The 20,126-nt window shown below is 39.4% G+C and overlaps 1 protein-coding gene across 1 annotated transcript; it reads left to right on the plus strand.

The window, feature by feature from the left end:
• Positions 1 to 4,139: 4,139 nt before the first annotated feature.
• LOC136665634 (guanylate-binding protein 1-like) lies at positions 4,140 to 19,449 on the plus strand. The gene is made up of 10 exons (XM_066643279.1): positions 4,140 to 4,314; positions 5,644 to 5,771; positions 6,940 to 7,049; positions 7,373 to 7,575; positions 8,616 to 8,855; positions 11,899 to 12,179; positions 13,472 to 13,684; positions 14,157 to 14,259; positions 14,335 to 14,528; positions 19,402 to 19,449. Exons 1-10 carry the CDS (start codon positions 4,140 to 4,142, stop codon positions 19,447 to 19,449), a joined length of 1,695 nt encoding a protein of 564 aa, XP_066499376.1.
• Positions 19,450 to 20,126: the final 677 nt, after the last annotated feature.

The following is a 20,126-nucleotide window of genomic DNA, read 5'->3' on the forward strand; positions in this document are numbered from 1 at the left end:
TTTCTTGACATAATCTAGCACTGGGCTATAAAGCAGTGGAACTTGTCTAATGAAGTGATGGAGAACCATGCAGCACCTTTTAGGATGAGCTGGTAAACTGAATTAATTTAGCATTAGTAACATTCATTGTCTGTAGCTCTTATCCAGTTCAGCGCGACGGTTCAGAGCCTACCCGGAATCACTGGGTGCAAGGTAAGGGAACACACCCTGGAGTCTTTCAGAGCGTGACACTTACTCACACGTATGGACACTTTTGAGTCTCCAATCCACCTACCAACGTGTGTTTTTGGAACGTGGAAGGAAACCCACGCAGAAACAGAGAGAACACACCACACTCCTCACAGACAGTCACCCGGAGGAAACCCACACAGACACAGGGAGAACACACCACACTCCTCACAGGACCCTGGAGCTGTGTGGCAGTGACACTACCTCTTGTGTCACTGTGCTGCTCACATTAGTACCAGCACTTACTAAAACTAATGACTGCTATCAAATTCTCACAATCATATCCTAAACTCTAGAAGTAGTCTTCCTGTCTGGACTGAATCCTGTGTGTGGTCCTGTTTTCAATGATGGCAATCTAAATTTTTGGGTCCTGTCACACCTACTGCACACTCTGTAGATCTGTCGCAACAGGTTTGAGGGTCTGAGGGTCACATGGACACAAGATGAAAGAGAAACCAACTTTGTTTTCCAGTTAATAAAGTCACACTGCTCCAGGGTTCTCAGGTTTTCTCTGAGTGCTCTGGTTCCTCCCACTGTACAAACTCCCACATTTGGTAGGTGGAGTGACTGAGTGAGGTATATGTTTGTTTGTGTGTGTATGTGATAGAGAGAGAGAGAGAGAGAGAGAGAGAGAGAGAGAGAGAGAGAACCCCGTGTAGATAAATACAGTATGATCCAACAATATACAGCACTCTAGAAATTCCTAATATTTTCTTATTAGTGTTTTTGCTAATATACCTTTTTTGTTTCTCAGTTGTTCTGTTTGAATGCTTCCCTTCTCACAATCTGATACTCAGGTTTGTAGTCAGATTCCAGCACATTGTCTTTGCAGCTGTGAGCTAAGCTGCACAGGCTTTGAGAACTCGACTGCGGATACCTTCTAGTGACATTGCTTTACAGGTATTTGCTCTTCTGAACACTTTAATCAAATCCCTCTGTGGGTGGTGAAGGGCCTCTGCCCACTGACGAGCTCTGTTCCTGCCCCTTGCACAGTTAGCACCAGCTGGCTTCTGTCTTGAAACAAGTGTAACAGGTTTTCAGCATGTTTCTCAAAGATGTGTCTGGAAATCAGGATTGTACAATCTGTAATCCCTTCCACAGCATTCCGTGACAGAGCATGACAATCTCGTCCTCTGCAGTAGAGATGCTGCTTCCCAGGCAGACACGCCATAAAAGATTGTGGATGCTATGACAGTGTTAAAAAGGTTCCCATTAGTGCTCTCTAGACTCTAAAATACCTGCTCAGGAGAGTGAGGTTGTTTGAAGTCCAGCCTATTTTTTAGATGAACACCAAGATACTTCCTAAAGTCTACTTTCTCAGTGTCCATACTGAGGGGTGTCTGCATTTGTGGAAATCCACCAGCAATTCTTTGACCTTTCCCACATTAATCTGGGCATTGTTCCGCAGGCACCAGTCCACAAAGTCAAAAATTAGTTCTGTAGACTCAGCCATCCTCATTTGGGATGTGACTAATGATCACTGACTCATCAGGGAATTTCTGAGGATGGCAGTTTGGTGAGTTGTACCTGAAACCTGCAGTGAACAGAGTGAAGAGTAACGGCATCAGGATTGTTCCTTGAGGGGTTTCTTTCTCATATTCTCTTACAATCACATACTGTGGTTGATTTCTAAAGGTTGTCCACAATCCAGTTTGGAAGGTGGTGGTTAACCCATGCATGTTCTAGCTTGTTTTTCATACAGCGAGCACAAAGACAAAGGACAAAGAAAATTACAATGACTAATAAATATTCCCAACCAAAATTTAACTGACAATGCCATGGTGTGAATTTCACCAAGAGACAAGACCAGAAACCTGCAGCTAATTACTACCAAAACCTGGAGAGGCACTGAGCCTGACTTTGTGAACATTCCACCATCTTGGTCTTAGAGCATTATTCAGTTATTTTTATTGGACAATTATGCTTTAAAAGCCTGTTTTCAATCCCATTATTAATAAACAGATAAATTAGTAACCATTTATGGTCTCAGTATTTTATTAATACTCTGTTCATAAAATAGTAAATCACAGTGCATTTCTGTGGAATAGGCACCTTCTATTAAAGCAGAGAAGGAACACTTTCACTTTCACTACAATATGATCCTGTTTTCACCTGATAAACATTACCCCTCCCTATAAACAATGAGTTTCACTTGCATTAGACCTTAAGGTGTTTTCCCGTCTCCTGCTCAAGTTCTCCCTATAAATACAGCTCACATTCATATGCTCATCATCCTCTGCTTTAATTTCAGGGAAAGCATTCACAGTAGACCCACTTTACTCACAGATACTCTTCTGTTTGCAGCAGACTAGTCTATTAATAGAAGACCATCCTTCTTCCACTTCAACAGGCTTAGATCCATCCACCTGGACGAAGAACATACGGTAAAATTTCACCTACACCTTACAGACAACTTCTTTCAAAGTTAATTTTAGAAATCTTTTCTTACAAAACGTGATTTTATTTGAATTAAGGGTTAAAAATACATGTTTAAATTTGGAATTCATAGGTAACAAAATGATATTTAATTATTATAAAATATTTCAGTATTTTGATGATGTTCCCACCAATGTGTGTAATATTTTGAATGTATGCCATACTCTCCTTAAAACTGATTCAATAAGCTTTGAAAACCATTTTTGATCATTCAAAAAACATCTAAAGGTTCTGTTCAGAGTCACAAATTTAGCAAATATTAAGCCTTAAAAATATCTTAGCTGTAATTCTACACCTTCAGCTTCATTCATTATGAACAGATCCACGAACACACACTAATCCATACACTATCCACCCAGCTCTCTGGTGAGGAGTTTAAACTGTATCTACAGCACCAGTCAAAAGTTTGGACATCATCTCATTCAATGGTTTTTCTTAATTATTTACGTTGTAAATGAATGTGGAAGACATTAAAACTGTGAAGGAACACATATGGAATTATGTAGTAAACAGAGAAGTGTTAAAGAAAACAGAGTATGTTTTATAATTTAGTCTCTTCACAATAGTCCCCTGTTGCTTTGATGACAGCTTTGCACACTCTCCCCGTTCCCTCAGTCAGCTTCATGAGGTCATCACCTGGAACGGTTTCAGTGAACAGCTGTGGCCTCGTCGAGAGTTAATCTGTAGAACTGCTCCCTTCTTAATGTGTCTGAGACTGTAATTGGGGTTGGTACTGTACCTGAAATGAGAGAACCTAGAAGAGAACTAATGCACGTAAAGAAAAAGGTAAAATAAGATATAAAATCTACTGTGCTGTAATGTTTTTAAAGAAGCAGCTCAATATAATCCAGAAGCACATGCTGCGGAAAACGGTTTGAGAGGTTGTGTCAATGAAAAATATAATCTCTTAATCCTGGTCAAAGTTGTTATATTTATTTAACGACCTGCTAATTATGTGACAGCCGTCTGCTGCAGTTAATTTTATGTATTTTGTAAGATGCCTTATTTCTCAAAATCTTTGACCTGTAATCTTGCTTTGTGTGACATTCAAACATTCACATTCCTCTGAATCTTCCCTGATGTTTTCAGAATACATATTATACAGACAGTTTATGACTAGAACAGGAATATTCTCCAGTTATGCTGATAATGCCAAAGTGAGTGCAGCAAGCTCTCGTTAACTTTAGTCTGAGTTTACGCCTGTTGGGGGGGAGTTATCAGAGCAGCTCCTAAAGACAGTATGGTTGTTTGAACAGCACACCGGATATTCCTGTCAGTGAGAGTCAGTCTCTCACTTTCCCAGAAGTCATTGCATGGGAAGACCTTTTGAAAGGTCATAATTTATTATACAATTCTATGTTACTCTTTTTAAATATTCAAACATTTCCAAAGTCTTTGTGCCACTACACTCAGCCATATATGTATTAACATTTTCTGTTCCAGACACAATGGAATTTGAAGGCAGTTATGTTAAAATGTCCGCCCCGATTTGTCTCATCAATAACACGGAAGATGGGGGACTGGAGGTCTGTGGAGAAGCGCTGGAGATCCTGGATCAGATCACTCAGCCTGTGGTGGTGGTGGCAGTGGTGGGTCTGTATCGAACTGGAAAGTCCTACCTCATGAACCGACTGGCAGGAAAGCAGACAGGTGAATTATTAATTGTACTGAATTATATTATGGTGTGATATTAACATTAAGCTAATTCTAAAGAATATAAAGTCCAGTGTTAATGAGAATGAAATATATTTACAAATATAATGTCACATGCATGCAGTGAGTGATATTTTGGGTTTAAAACAACTTGTAAGCCTCAGATATTTATTGCCAGGAACAAAATGAAATACCTTGAGTAACTCCAAATTAAAATGAAATACCCAAACCCAGAGGGAGCACACAAAGCACATGTGGAATGGTTGAGCAAACTCACATGCACCCTCCAGGTCTCAGAGTCATTTCCCATGTGAGCGTTGAAGTCCCGCAGCAGAACGATGAACCGTTTCCAGAACCTCCTCTAGGGTCTCCAAGATGGCTGAGTACTCTGAGCTACCGCGACATTACCCTCTAGTCCACTGGGGTAAATCCCAATGTATAGGTGCTGAGCTAGGGGCTATGAGTATGCACAGTTTATACCTAGTTGATACTTTCACCTTTATGAACCAGCTCAGGCTTCTTTCCCACCAGAGAGGTAACATCCCAAGATTTCCAGAGCTAGTTTCAGTATCCGAGGATCAGAATGCCAGGGTCCGTGCAATCACCTTCTGCACAATCCACATTGCACTGGACCCTGATTACTACCTCTACCACAGGTGTTTGGCTCATGGGAGAGTGGGCCCATATTGTTGTTTCGGCTAATTGCTAAGGCCTGGCCTGGCTCCAGGGTGGGGCCCTGGTAACCATACTCCATAACTCCTAGGCTCATGCAGGCACACAAACCACTCACCATGATAAGGAATTGATCCAAGGAGGGGAAAAAATAAAATGAAATTTCATAAAGTAAGCAAACAGTTATCTTAATGCGGGCTGTTACTCAGTGTGTAACTCTATAGTGCAAGTTGTTCCTAATATATTTTGTTAATTGTTTGGTCAAATACATAATGTGAATTAGTGTGAAGTATTGATGGTCTGTAATATCATGGGTGTGAACGGCTGATCTTCACTGCTGCTGCACCATTCGCGATGATACAGGTTTATGGTTTATTAGCTGATAGTAATGTTTCACTTTTAGGGTTTAGATGCCATAGTCTGTGTAAAGCCTAGCCAGTATTCACTAACATACACACATTTTACTAATAAATCTGGTGTTTACCTACCATTCCTGAATTTGTTCTTGATACGTTTTCTATGAAGGTTTTTGGAATGAGACACATTCAACCCATTACCTCTTTTATTTTAATCATTTGCTTTATTTTTTGAGTTCCAGTTTTTCAAAAGAGTGTAACTGACTTAATAATAATACATTTATATTTATATGTTCAGGTTTCCCTCTGGGCAGCACCATTGAGTCCAAGACTAAAGGAATCTGGATGTGGTGTGTGCCTCACCCTCTGAAAAAAGACCACACTTTGGTGCTGCTGGACACTGAAGGACTGGGGGATGTTAAAAAGGTGAGGACATACAATGTTTAACATTTAAGTGCAAATGTTAATGGAAAAGCTTTGAAAATTATGAAAGATTTTAATAAAAATGTGTATAATATTTTGAATTATGTGTTAAACAATCTTCAGTGATTCGATACAGTATACAAAGCTCTTTGTTGATCTTAAATATTAATACAACCTTCCTCTGTGTGCTGTCATAAAAATTAAAATGAAAAAAAAATTATAATGAAAATGCAGCTACAGCATCAGAACAGTGATTTGGCCAGAAAAAAAATAAACAGCTGTGAACTGATCACCTTCTGGGGATGAGTTTGATCAGACTGTGGGGAAAGTTGCCAGACAGATGTGGTAGGCCCAGCTTTATACTGAGAGTTTGGCTGAGAAATGCTGGTGGAGGACTGCTGGTGGATTTCAACTTTCACCTCTGAAAGAACTTCTCACATGTTCTGGAAGAGTTAAGGAGCATGGAGTCTGAATATAGCTGTGGTCAAAAGCTTGCTAGTGCTTGTTATGGTGGCAAACCAAAAACCCATTGGTGGAAACCAGGGGTGAGGGAAGATGTCAAGGAAGAAGGAGGCTTTTCATTCTTTGATGGCTTGGGGAAGTCCTGATTCCACAGATGGATCAAAGAAAAAAAAACTGCTTTATTATCAGTACTGGGTACAGGGCATACAGAGGATTAAAAGACAGCATTCTGCAGGAATCTTAAAAACTGCAGGAGACAGAGATGCCTGGGTTTCTTTGTTTTCCCTGTTGCCACCACAACCATGAAATGGATTAAGTGAAAAAGATGATGATGATTACATTTTTTGCAGGAATATTTTCATCAGTGAGTTTTCACATGTCTGAGATATGGACACACTTCACTGTGTGTGTACAACACTCAACACTGTCTCTGGCAGGTCAGGTCAAACATAAAAATAATCAGCGTGCTGCCAATGCTTTATTGTACAAAATTAAATTTGTGAGAATATATATGTTTTAATAGTTCACACCTTCAGATAGATGTATGCATGTTTTTTACATGCACCCCAAAGACATTAAATTACAGATTGTGAAAGAATATTTATGACCCAAATTTGATTCAGTGGATGCTGTACACATGTATTAAAGCTGCTTGTGCTTTTTAATATTTCTGACAAACTGATTAATTATTTTGCTTGTGTGTTTTTAGGGAGATGAGAAGCATGATGTCTGGATCTTCTGTATGGCTGTTCTCCTCAGCAGCACTCTGGTCTACAACAGCTTAGGAACGATTGATAACACAGCACTGGAGAAACTATAGTATCCTTAATCACACACACACACACACACACACACACACACACACACAAAAAATCACTGGTTTCCATCAGTTTAGTAATAGTGTTGTTGGTGACTCTCACATCTCAATGACCTTTGACTTGATTAGAATTTGTATTCCTGTGTTTCACAACTCAGTTCATATTTACATTCCAGTAACTCGACACAGACTGATGTTCCAATGACACGTCTTGTTTCTAGTTGTACTGTGGTTCAGTCTGATACCTACTTTTTTATATTTATGCTTTTGCTGGTCTTAATTTACAAGCAAATTAATTTGTTTTCCTGAAAACAATTTCACACAGCTATGTGACAGAGCTGACAGAGCACATTAAAGTGAAGTCAAAGCCCAAAAGTGACGATGAGATGTACAACCCATCTCTGGAATTCATGAGAGTTTTTCCCTCCTTCATTTGGGCAGTGAGAGACTTCTCTCTGCAGCTGAAGCTGGACGGAAAACCCATCACAGCCGATGAATACTTGGAAAATGCTCTAAAACTCAATCCAGGTAATTCTATAAATATGTTGATGTAGATTAGTTGTGTGTGGACAAAACAGAGCAAGTTCACTCACTGAGGTCACTGAACTCACTGAAGCGATTCATTTCCAGGAAAATAGCAGTGCTGTTAAAGTAGCTCTGTATTGGTCTGCAGAGGAGTGCTGCTGGATTTCAGTTAAATTTATGGCACCATACACTTTAAATGGTCAATATATTATCACCCAATCCTCTCTCTTCTATGATACAGAAAAGTTACAGCTTTTTATTCTGCAGATTTTTTCAGAACCTTTCAGTTCCACCTTGTAGTAACACCAGGTCCTAGAATTTAATTTATTCACCATTTAAGATGGAACAGGAATTAACTAGCTAATTATAGAGACCTCAGCTGCTCATCATGCTGTTTTCTGCTTGTTCTGAAGTAAAGGGCCATAATCCACTGAAACTACATTAAACTCAGATAATACACTGGGAACCAGACTTTAAAGGAGTCTTTACAAATACTGACATTTGTTTGTTTGTTTCTCACCAAGAGTCGAAACACCCCAGCCCTAGATAAAACAGAGTAATGCGATTCACCCTAATTCTAAATGTTGCTTACAGTAGTATTGAGAATCAAACAGGCCAACATCAGTTATGTTGATTTTTAAAAAGTAGTAAACACTACTTGCCCTGCCTGGACCATTTGTATTTACATCATAGACACAACTTTTACATGTAGGTTTTTGTAATCAAGTAAAATAATCTCACTAAATCAGCAACAAAATTAATTTTGAAGACAAATACTTGATGCAAATCAAAAAGGTTCCACTGTACTGATACATTTACCTAAAACAATTCTACAAATACAGTATTAGACAAAGGGGTGGTTTCAGGCTCTGGACTCTATCCTCATTTCAGAGGAAAATCACACAATTCAAAATGCTGTGTTTTCCAGGACTGGGTTTAATCCCTATTTGGGAAACCAGCCCATTGTCACTATATTTAAAATTTAAGTGAACACCAGAAAAACTGTTAACCTGTTAATAATTATTTTTGTATTTAATTTGAAGGAGACAAACCCAATGACATAAAGAGCAAGACTAGAAGAAGTCTGCAAGAATTCTTTGCTGTTCGTAAGTGTTTCGTGTTTGAACGTCCAGCAAGTTCCAAGAAGATGGTGGATATGGAGATGCTCACTGATGCTGCCCTAGACAATGATTTTGTGAAGGAGGCGGATGCTTTTTGTTCATATATTTACAACAACTCTAGCCCTAAAACCATGAGGGGAGGCCTGGGGGTCAGCGGAAGAAGTGAGTACATGAATCATGTATCAAAAACATTTCTAATATAACACTGCAAAACACCCTGTAGTATATTTACTGTACTTAGTCATACAATGTCCAGGGTATGTGATCTTAGATTAAGGAAACAGGCTAAGCTGAAGCACCAGCATCACTGATAGCAGTGTTGAATCAATATAGTGCACAGAGGGGACCTCTGTCCAATCACAATAGAGTTCAAATCCAGCAGGTTGGCAGGTCCACAAACATAGAGTCTAGTAGCCATTATGTGACGAAGCAGACTTTTTACCAGACCCAAATAAGTGCCCTTCTAAAACTCTTTATGACCAGACATGGTGTATAATGAAAGGAAAAATTGGCCTCATGTTTGAAATATTGAAGCAGCAAAACTACAATACAGTCCCAGAGTTCACTCATTTTCCCCTGAATATGTAACTGCGAGTCATTTCTGAAAAAAATTTAGAAGTACAGACACCTGTGTTTACATTAAAATAGTAAACACCATTGGGATTCCCTGGTATTTGGGGCTGTGTTCAGCAGATGTAGCACCTGCTTTCTGCTCCAACTGCTCTAAACTCTGTGGCGTGTTCCGGTCTTTCCCACTCCGGGTCCACGAGGCCTCTGCTCTCTCCTGCTTCTCCTCTTACTGCAACCAGCCGGACTCACTAAACCTTTCACTCACCTACTCACAATCCAGGACACCAACCAAACCCTTGACCAAAGTACCTCAACCTGTCCATTCTGTAGAACTGATTGACTAGCATTAATGTCATTTTTGTGGCATGGCTTCATAAATATTCATAAATCACCCTGAACTCCTCCCCAAAATCTTCTGAGTTCACCTCCCTATTTTAGCTAGTGCTATATTTAGATTTGCATAGCTGTCATTTTAAGGTAGAAAAGAGTATTCAAGAAGCTGGAGAATAACGGCAATTGTCTTTGTCAATGACATGTGATTTTTGCTCCTGATTAATGTGCCATCAAGGCTGTATATTCACAGGAAAAACATTATTTTTATACATGGGCAGTAGTGAGAGCACTAAAATTGGAGCATTATGAGCTATACATATGAACCTATACTGTATTACCAGTGTCTGTACTAGCTGTACTATTTTGTAGTAAATTGTACTAAATTGTTTATTAAATACACTGAGATTTGAAGTGAAAGCATGTTATTGTCCTAAGAGGTCTAAAAAACAGTCTATGTATAATGCATGTCCAATCACCTTGCATAAAATTAGTGGATACAAACTATACAAAAACACACACTCTGGTGTTGTGGCTTTAAAATCCAGAGATTTGAATTGTTTTTGGTGTAAAGTCAAACAGATGGTGTGATAAATTGGTCAGAAGGCAGTTCAGTCAGATTTGTCCAAATAAACACTCCATCTCTCTGTGGAAGTTTACTTTTCCTGAACACAGTGTATATGTGGGTATGGGGAAATTAAATGTAAGATATTTTAGAAACTAAATTAAGACCACTTTCACAATAGCAAAATGGCAAAAAACACAAAACACCAATGCTGTATTAACCAAATTTATTGTAAGTATTTAATACTGTATGAACCAATATTTAAAATTTCAGGGGAAATTCTAGGATCAGAACTTTAGGGGCACTGAGTACCCAATGAGACCAGCTTTTCCTGTTCTTATTTGTTTGTTTGTTTTTAAACAAAAAATTCATATATTTTAACAATGAGTGCATAAAATCAGAAAACAGGTTTGTCTGTTATTTGCCTATAACATATACATAGCTCTCCTGCTAGCCTGTTCACTGTATCTGTTAATAAGACAAAATCAGAAACTTTTGAGAAAATTTATCACATCTCAAACCTCTAGACTGTCCAGACTATTCCAGGGCATCTGGTCACCGTCCTGTAGGCAATGAATTCACTTCATTCTGAATTGTTGGTGCTGAATGTTAAAATAATTAATTAATACATTAATTCATTGTCTGTAACCTTTATTCAGTAACCCTGGAGGGGGCGCCAGTTCTTCTCAGGGCGACACGCACTGACACATTCACTCCCAAAAAATACCCCACCCCTGAATATTAGACTTTTCACCAAATGTCTAAAGCCCTAAATATGGTATTCAGGACAACCTACCTATTCATCTGACTGCTGTAACTGACTTTACTCAGAGCACTGTGTTGGGTGTTGTATCTGAAGTCAGTGTAGCACTAAGTCACAGTGCTCAAAAAAAAAAAAAAAAAAAGAACTGGCTCTCATTGCTATAGGATTAAATGTGCCACTAGTTGAGGCTAATATTATATTTATTATAAATTTTTCCCTTTCCACTGTAAATGTAATTGTAGCCAGCAGACATCTGATGAGTCAGTTTACTTGGCTAATATTGCCGTTGTCCACTAGCCTCGCATAAGGTGAATACATGCAAAATGAAAGTTAGCTGTGGAGGAATGTGAAGATAGGTTGTGGTTGTTTTCTTTTTGAATATTTATACATTGCTGATTTTTTTTCAAGGATGATGAAAATGCTTGTCCTATAACCTCATAAATATTTTTATGTAGGAAGTTCCCATTAAAAGAAATTTTGAAATAAATATTTCTGCAGGTTGTAATTTATAATTTTTAGAAAAAAAGGTATAAACCAAAAGCAGAATCTGCCAGACATTGGCAATAAAATCGTTCAATAAAATTGAAATGTGTATAAATCAAAACAGAAATATTTCTCAATAATGTGCATGAATTAACACACAATGTTAAATAAAACCATGTATGTACAATTAATGGTTTGGGAGAGTTTTGTCCTGAAATCCAGTTTAATCCCGTGGGATTTTGGTATGGATCACATGTGTTTTGTCTGGAAGTTAACTTCTGAAGTTGTGTTGTCATAGACATATAAGGAGCTGTGAGTTGATAAGGAACTCCTAAGTTCCTAAACCCACAGCTCCATATTTGGGGATGACATGACTACTGTGGTCTACACTGCAAATGGAAAAAGTTCAGATCACTGGAATTTAGTAAGTGGCATATTAAACTAATAGTATTTACAGGACTGAAACTCATTCATTAATCTGAACTGTGTTTCAGTGTTGGCCACTCTGGCTCAGACGTATGTGGAGGCGATCAGCAGTGGTCAGGTTCCATCTCTGGACAACGCCGTTGAGTCTTTGGCTCAGATTCATAACAGTCGAGCATTAACTGAAGCCGTAGACTTTTACCGCAGTGAGATGATCAAAAAAGTCAAGTTCCCCACGGAGACTCAGCAGGAGCTTTCTGACCTTCACTCAGTCGTAGAAAAGGAGGCCATCAGTGTCTTCATCAGAGACTCCTTCAATGATCTGGACCAGAAATACCAGAAGGAGCTACAGGTATGAAATGTGATGTTGTGAAAAGTGACGAAAGCAAAAAAACAACAAAAAATGATTTTCACAACAGAAAGTCGTCAAAAAGCAGTTTTACAGAGATCCGGGTCTGAGCTCCTATGAGCCTGGGGCAGCAGTGGCAAGAAAAACTCCCTCAGCACATGAGGAAGAAACCTTGGAAGGAACCAAGACTCATACGGGGAACCCATCCTCCTCGGGTCGACACCGGAGACACAACAGAGAACAGAACAGAAGTAAAAGTGAACTGATGGAGATAGTGAGTAATAGTAATGTGAAGGTGAAACATTAGTGATGTAAGAGTCTGAGGAAGGAGGAGGTGGTCAGTGATTCTGTCGAAGGGTAAAGGCAGGTGCAGTGTTAATTTGAGTTTAAACAGCATCCCTGCACGGCCAAGTGTGATGCTGTTAAATGAGACAAGGCCAGGATCTTGTACAGGATCCACAGGATCAGGGTCTGGATCAGGGCAGCACCAGGAGAGCAGCAGGAACAGGGCTCGAGGCACGAGAGACACAGGAGAAAGAAAACCAGACAGGGGGGGAGGGGAATAAAAATAAAGGCAAAACTGACAGAGACTAATAATCTAAGTGCATTAAGATGGTCTGACTGTCAGGATTCTGCCAAACTGCCACTTCCTACACACATAATACATAATTCTTTAATAAAAAGTTTTATTCACACATTTTTGCCTTTTGGAAGTAAAACCATGAGCCTGTTTCAGGGGTGTTTCTACATCTGTGGTGTTTCTACATCTCCAGAAGTGCAGGATGAGCACAAAGACACTGGAGAAAGAGGTTGTGATTTCTCACTGCAAATTCTGAGCACTGGTCATTGTCCCACAACACATCAAAAAGAAACAAACAAACAAAATTCTTTGCACTGATCAAGTTTCATAACACTTTGTTTTTCCATAACAACAGTTTTTTTTTGTTTTTTGTTTTTTATAACTAAGTACCATTATTCATGGAAAGGCCAGAAGTAATTTTCACTGCATTTTTCAAGACTGTGATTCTCTTTTCTGCCAGCTGGTGTCACAAATGTTTGCTTATTCTAATCCTATTACTCAGACATACAATTAATAATGTGTCTGAATAAAAGTCTATAGCATATCTCACCAACAATCAACAGCATGACACCTCTGACCAGAGGATGGATGGAAATCTGTCATATTGACGGAGAGCTGTAATCCCTGAAAGTTTTGTGTAATTTTAAAACTCAGTGATGACGGATGTATAAAGGAGAATGAGCTGTAAACATTCCTCTGGTTCTGTGGTGTGCAGACACAGCTGGATCTTGAGTATGCAGAGCTGGTTAAACAGAATATTGAGGAATCTCGTGAACTAAGCAGGGGTGTAATCCCTCGAGTGTTTGGTCCTCTGGAGGAGGAGCTGAGGCAGGGGACTTACCTACAGCCGGGAGGATATTCAAGGTTCTGCAGAGCCTTGGAGGCAGCAGTTCAACAGTACAAGCAGGAGAAAGGACTAGGACTTATGGTGAGCCTTCATACTGTATATAAGTCTAACAACAGCAGTAACTACAAATACAATCCTGTTGTTTATGTACATTTGAGTAATTTGTGAGCTTTAAATTCCCCAGATGCCTCAACATATAATTATCAGAGTTTACTTTGTCTTCACCTTTATTCCAGCTCCTTTTCACGAGGTTCACTTTGATTTTCAAAGAAATCTGCACTCACACCCTTAAGTTCAGTCTCTGAAGGTAGTGGCACTTCCTTCTTTTGACAATTTGACCCATGATGATTTGATGATTTACACTCTACTTCATTAAGTCTTTTTACGTTCAGCATTAGTTACATTTCTGGATCATATGTTGTTTTCCTTTGTGTCTGTTTCCTTTTTTCAGTGCAGTCTGGGTTAAGATAATCTTCTCACAATGGAAGGATGAACAGAGACAACTGTGGATATGTTTAGAACTGAAGTTATAATCTTCCTGTTTTTTTCTCAGAGTGAAGAGGTTCTGGCAGCTTATCTGAAGGAGAAGAGTGAGGTTGGGAGTAGTATTCTAGCCGCTGACTGCTCCCTTAGTGAAGCTGAGCAGAAGATACAGGGTAAAACACAGAGGGGGAAATGAGGGAGAAAGATTTTGTGGCTTTGTATAACTGTATATCTTTTGATTCTTGTAGAGGAAAAACTTAAGGCTGATGCCATGGAACAGCAGAATAAATATCTAGAAGAACAGGGAAGAATCCAGGAACAGCTGATTAAGGATCAGCAGAAATCCCATGAGGAACACATAAAACAACTGGAGAAGAAACTGGAACAAGAAAGAGAACGCAGTAAAGAGGAGATTCAGAGAATGCAAGATGCTCTAAATCACGTAATTATTCCAGTTCTCCTTTCAGAAAATAGAATGTTCAACTTTATTCTAGATTCATATCAGTGAATTAGAATTAGAATCATTTTAATGGCCACGGTGATGCACACAGAGGAAATTGTTCTCTGCATTTAACCCAATCCGTGCAGTGAAACAAACATTTACACACACACTAGTGAACACTAGGGGGCAGTGAGCACACATGTGGTGGGCAGCGCTAGCCACAGTGCCCGGGGAGCAGTTGGGGTTAGGTGCCTTACTCGAGGGCACTTCAGTCATGACCTGCCGGCTCTGGGGATCTCTGGTGATCACACTTGCTTGTTCTATCTTCTGCTCAACATTCTCCAACTCTCTCTGTGTTCAAATCAAAACTCAAAATAACATTTTTTCCCCTTTTTTTGTCTCCTTTTGTCACCTCTCTCTCTCTTACACACACACAGGCACACACACACACACACACATCTTCTAAGCCGTGGTATATTCACATCTGTCATGACCAGCTCTCAGGGTCTTCTACTGATAAATGCATATTCTCTCTCTCTCTCAGACAATCACACACACTCCTCTGTCTCCCTCTGAGCGAGTGATATTCCAGTGATAAACACACACTTATTACCAGAACCGATTTCCAATGCTAAAAACTGCGCTATCCGGCTAAAGTTAGCAGGCGCTAGCACTCGCATTCATCAGTAACTCTCAAAAACCTGATTATAACGCTGTCCTCAACTAAGCTTGGGTTCCACCTACACAAAGTGCAACTTTAGTTATTTAAGCCACACAGCAATCAGAGAAAAGCACTTATTACCAGAATTGATGTCTAACACTAAGAAGTGAGCTAATCTGGCTAAAGCTAGCAGCTGCAAACCCTGGCTAACTGCTCAGTGACGCTCAAAAACCTGATCATAACTGGTTTACACACCTTTGTAAACAAATCTAATCACTAACTAACACCACAACACATGAAGGATGAGCAACAATGTGTTACTGACTAATCCAACACAGAAGACAGCGTCTGTCTTTGTCATGGCTCTCTCAGCTCCATTCACTGAGTAAAGTCAGTCCAGTATAAATTCTTATATGGTCTCTCTCCATGTCCATTTCTTCTCCTCTTTGCTCCAGCCTCTGCCATAATGTCCGTATTGGGAAAACCAAGCTAGATTCCTCTTGTAACAAGCTAAACACTTATGAGCTATAAATTAGCATGTCATAAATTGTGGACACAAACCAGTGTGAGTGCTGCTTTATATGTCCCTGGTTAACCAGTGAACCACTGTGGATACAGAATGATGCAGCTATATTAAGTTATATGCCATGATTTATCACAATCGACGCATGGTTTTGGAGATCGAACACAGCAGATGTGATTCATGTTCTTCAACCATAAGAAACGTAAGACTCAACTTGGACTTGCCACTCAGACTCAGACTGGACGAAAATGACTTGTGAACATCTCTGTTTATTGACTATAGTAAGCGCTCCAGTTTCCTCCCACAGTCCAAAAAAAACACACGTTGCAGGTGGATTGGCGACTCGAAAGTCCGTAGGTGTGAGTGTGTGAGTGAATGTGTGTGTGTCTGTGTTGCCCTGTGAAGGACTGGCATCCCCTCCAGGGTGTATTCCCGCCTTGTGCCCGATGATTCCAGGTAGGCTCTGGACCCCCCGCGACCCTAAATTGGATAAGCGGTTACAGATAATGGATGGATGGATGGATGGACTATAGTAAGCATCTTGGAGTCTTTGAAAAGCACTATATAAATATAATGTATTATTTCCTCAGGTTTTATTGGTTCTCAATTTCCCCTTAGACTAGCTTTCACTGTATCTTTTCAGTCTGCTAATACACAGTAAACAGGGCTCAACACGCTTGGAGGAGACCACTAAATGTTATATTGTGGAAATTTTAAGTTGTTTGATACACCAGTTAGTGTTTTCACTACAGCTATGATGTTTCACAGTAATTGTGCTGCAGGGTTTCGATATACTTCCTCTTCTTTATCAGTAAAATGACATGAAAGAAGTAAAGACAGGGATTTCAGTTTACGCTTTTCCACTGTAGTGACTGCACGACTAATTAAGTACTAAACTGGACATTGACTGTATGCCATTAAGGTTTATTAATTCTTCCATTCTCTTTTCATGTTAAAAAAAATTCAGATTAATTTGCTGCATATTATAAATTGTTTAAAAACCACTGCATCACATTACACTAGTCATCTCCACTGTCCTCTCTCTCAGCTCCACTGTCCTCTCTCTCAGCTCCACTGTCCCCTCTCAGCTCCATTGTCCCCTCACTGTACTCTCTCAGCTCCATTGTCCCCTCCCTGTCCCCTCTCTCAGCTCCACTGTCCCACCACTGTCCTCTCTCTCAGCTCCACTGTCCCCTCTCAGCTCCATTGTCCCCTCACTGTACTCTCTCAGCTCCATTGTCCCCTCACTGTCCCCTCTCTTAGCTCCACTGTCCCACCACTGTCCTCTCTCTCAGCTCCACTGTCCCCTCTCAGCTCCATTGTCCCCTCCTTGTCCTCTCTCTCAGCTCCACTGTCCCCTCTCAGCTCCATTGTCCCCTCACTGTACTCTCTCAGCTCCATTGTCCCCTCACTGTCCCCTCTCTCAGATCTACTGTCCCCTCACTGTCCTCTCTCTCAGCTCCACTGTCCACTCTCTCAATTCCACTCCCTACCCTCACACAGTAGTCCATCTATTGCTCTGCATACTTTGCTACCCCCTTCCACTACTTTCCCCCTGTTTCTCAGCGCTCAGGACCCCCACAGAGCAGGTGTGATGTGGTGGTGGATCATTCTCACTCCTGTGTGGTCAGTGGAGCTGATCCAATGGACAGTGAGAAGTAAATAATGTGCTTTGGCTGATTCGTATAAATGTAATATATATGTGAATGCAATACAGTATGTGTGTGTGTGTTGATAAGTTATAACAGACAAAATACAAAAATATATTGTACATAAAGTAATATGGGTGCACCACCGCATGGCCGGCAACATTTTTGCGGCACCATTTCTGTAGGGACGCAACTGAACAGCGCACCTCAAACAAGTAGTTCTCAGAAGAAACGGAAGGTGGCGCTGTACTCAATGCCTATATCAGTAATTGAGTGAATGATAAAAAAACACTATTAGATCCACAGCAACTTCACATAGAGAAAAGTAAGGTATCATTTTCTGTGCCATCACTGTGTGAGTAATGGTCTCAGTCTGGACACCCCTATGAAAACTGTCTTGCTCCACCACTGTATGCAGATACAGTTCCATCATATCACACAGAGAATCTATTGTATTGTACTGTAGTGCCTTCAAGTGTTTTTTCGTTTAATGTTATATAATTTATTATCTTTTTTTGTTATGCAGATGTATATACAGATGGAGGATCTGCGGAAGCGTATCGACAGACCAGGTTTTATTGGGCAAGTTCTTAAACATGTTGCACCAGTCTTAGACTTCCCTGAAAGAATGATAAAAAAATTATTTTTTTAAAGTGAAATTAAAATAAAAAAAAGCTAATAAAAATATGAACAAAGAAGTGAAAGTAAGTAACTGAAAGAACCAAAACAGTGGTGAGCCCCCGTTGATTCAAAGACGGATTAAATAAAAGGAGATTAATATTTTGAGCTAGTCATTATTTTAACAAACCAGCATTTGTTACTTCCATGTAATTTTAATAAAAAGTTTGTATTTTGGAATCTGTCAGATATTGCCACATTTGTGCTAAGTACATTTGGTAAGTATTAAAGGAGAATTTATATATTTTTTCAAATATTAAACGTTACAGGGTGAATATATTATAAAATGTAATAATTTCCATGAAGAATGAAACATGCCGAGGGTAATGTAATAACTCTACTAACGCTAAGTGTTGTACCCAATGATTCTGGGTGTGCTCTGGACCCACCACCACACTGAACTGTATGAAGAGTTTATGGTCTTTTTTTATTTGTAATCGAAACGTTGATTAAAATATAGCCATTAATTAAGAGTGATTCTCGTTTTAATTAGAGGTAGTATAATACAATCAGGGTTTACCATGGTCCAGGACTAAAGTCTCATTTCAGAGCAGAAGATTAAAATGATTGAGATTATCTTCATAAGCCACAGCTCAGTCTCCAGAAAAAAAAACAATGCATTTAAATCAAGAATCTAATAAAACCTTATACAGACAAAAATAAACCAAATGTAGATTTAATTTCAACCAGTGCAGATCTGAGAGTAGACCACTGTGGTTTCTAAACGTGTGTTTATTGTTTCAAACACACAGAGCCGAGGGGAACTGAAGAATTAACATAGCACTGATTCTGTTTTTACTGCAGTTTGCCCCGTGGACAGAATGGGACGGGGGTTGTGTAATTCAGCTGTATGTTTTTAGAGGGAGGAGTCAATGCCTTGTGTGTTCCTTTTCCTGTGATATCACTAATTACATTAGTTTAATAATTTTATTAATTCATTAGTTTCAGTCCGTCTTCATATAGCTGCGGTCCTTTTGGTTCTTTATTAATTCTTTAATGTGTAACATGTTTTGGGAAAAATGTGGAAGACTTCAGATAAATAAAAATATACAGATGAATATAGTGTCATGTCTTTTATTACAAAATGACTAAATAAAATAAAAGACAAAAAAAAAGTTGAGACAATGCAGTGATTCTTTCACTTTAACTTTTATTCCACTGAAGACAGGATGGACCCAATATTCTTCATTTAAATTGTTTATATCCATTTTTCCATTTCAGACCTGCAACACATTACTAAATAAATTTGGACAGAAAAACACTTACCACTTCGTAATGTTACAATCCAGCATTGAAGTGGATACTGCTTAGGAACCAAATCGTGATTAAAATCACCTGAATTACCTGTTGATTTCATTTCAGCAGATGATGGATGAAGACGATGTGTTTCCGTCATCATCAGGGCGTTAAACTCAGGGTCCTCACAGAATAATGAGTGAATAAACACACTGTAAAGTCAATAGTCAGTACTATGGGCTGCACTTTGCTCATATTAACTATAAGTGCTCACCTGTAGTTTATGACTTAGACTTTTATAAAAGCACAGGGTTCAGGAAAAAAGGGGTAAGAAGGCCCTGACCTACTGATTTACCCCACAATCACACCGTCAAAAAAAAAGGTCCTGTGTGGAGCAATGATACAGCGACTATCACAGTCTTTTACTTAAAAATGGATCCAATTACAGCTGTTTGTACTGAAACATGCATATTATTATTAATCAAATCATATTATTATAACATTAATCCTGCTACTGGGCCAGAGGTTGTGGGTTTGAGCCCTGCACACGTTGGTAGGTGGATTGTGTCCGTAGGTGTGAGTGTGTGAGTGAATGTGTGTCGCCCTGTGAAGGACTAGCGCCCCCTGCAGGGTGTGTGTAACCTCCCAATAACTAATCAATTACATTTACATCTGCAGTTGATGTTTTGATTGATATTTTATTTACACAAAGGTTTAAATGCTTTTAGAAACAGCTTTATTTAAATGAAAATGTATTTCACAATTTTAATTAAAAAGGTTTCCTCTGATCAAGCAACTGTTTGCATTCTCACCCCCGCGCACACACCGCAGCCGCTGAGCGCACACCTTTG

This window comes from Hoplias malabaricus, chromosome 14 (genome assembly GCF_029633855.1).
Source record: "Hoplias malabaricus isolate fHopMal1 chromosome 14, fHopMal1.hap1, whole genome shotgun sequence".
Lineage (NCBI taxonomy): Eukaryota > Metazoa > Chordata > Actinopteri > Characiformes > Erythrinidae > Hoplias > Hoplias malabaricus.

What these genes read in the sequence shown, in the direction of transcription:
- LOC136665634 (XM_066643279.1), top strand. Translation starts at nt 4,140, where the DNA reads ATGTCCGCCCCGATTTGTCTCATCAATAACACGGAAGATGGGGGACTG. An exon ending in ACTGGCAGGAAAGCAGACAG is followed by an intron (nt 4,315 to 5,643) that starts GTGAATTATTAA and finishes TTATATGTTCAG; the next exon opens with GTTTCCCTCTGGGCAGCACC. An exon ending in TGCTCTAAAACTCAATCCAG is followed by an intron (nt 7,576 to 8,615) that starts GTAATTCTATAA and finishes TTTAATTTGAAG; the next exon opens with GAGACAAACCCAATGACATA.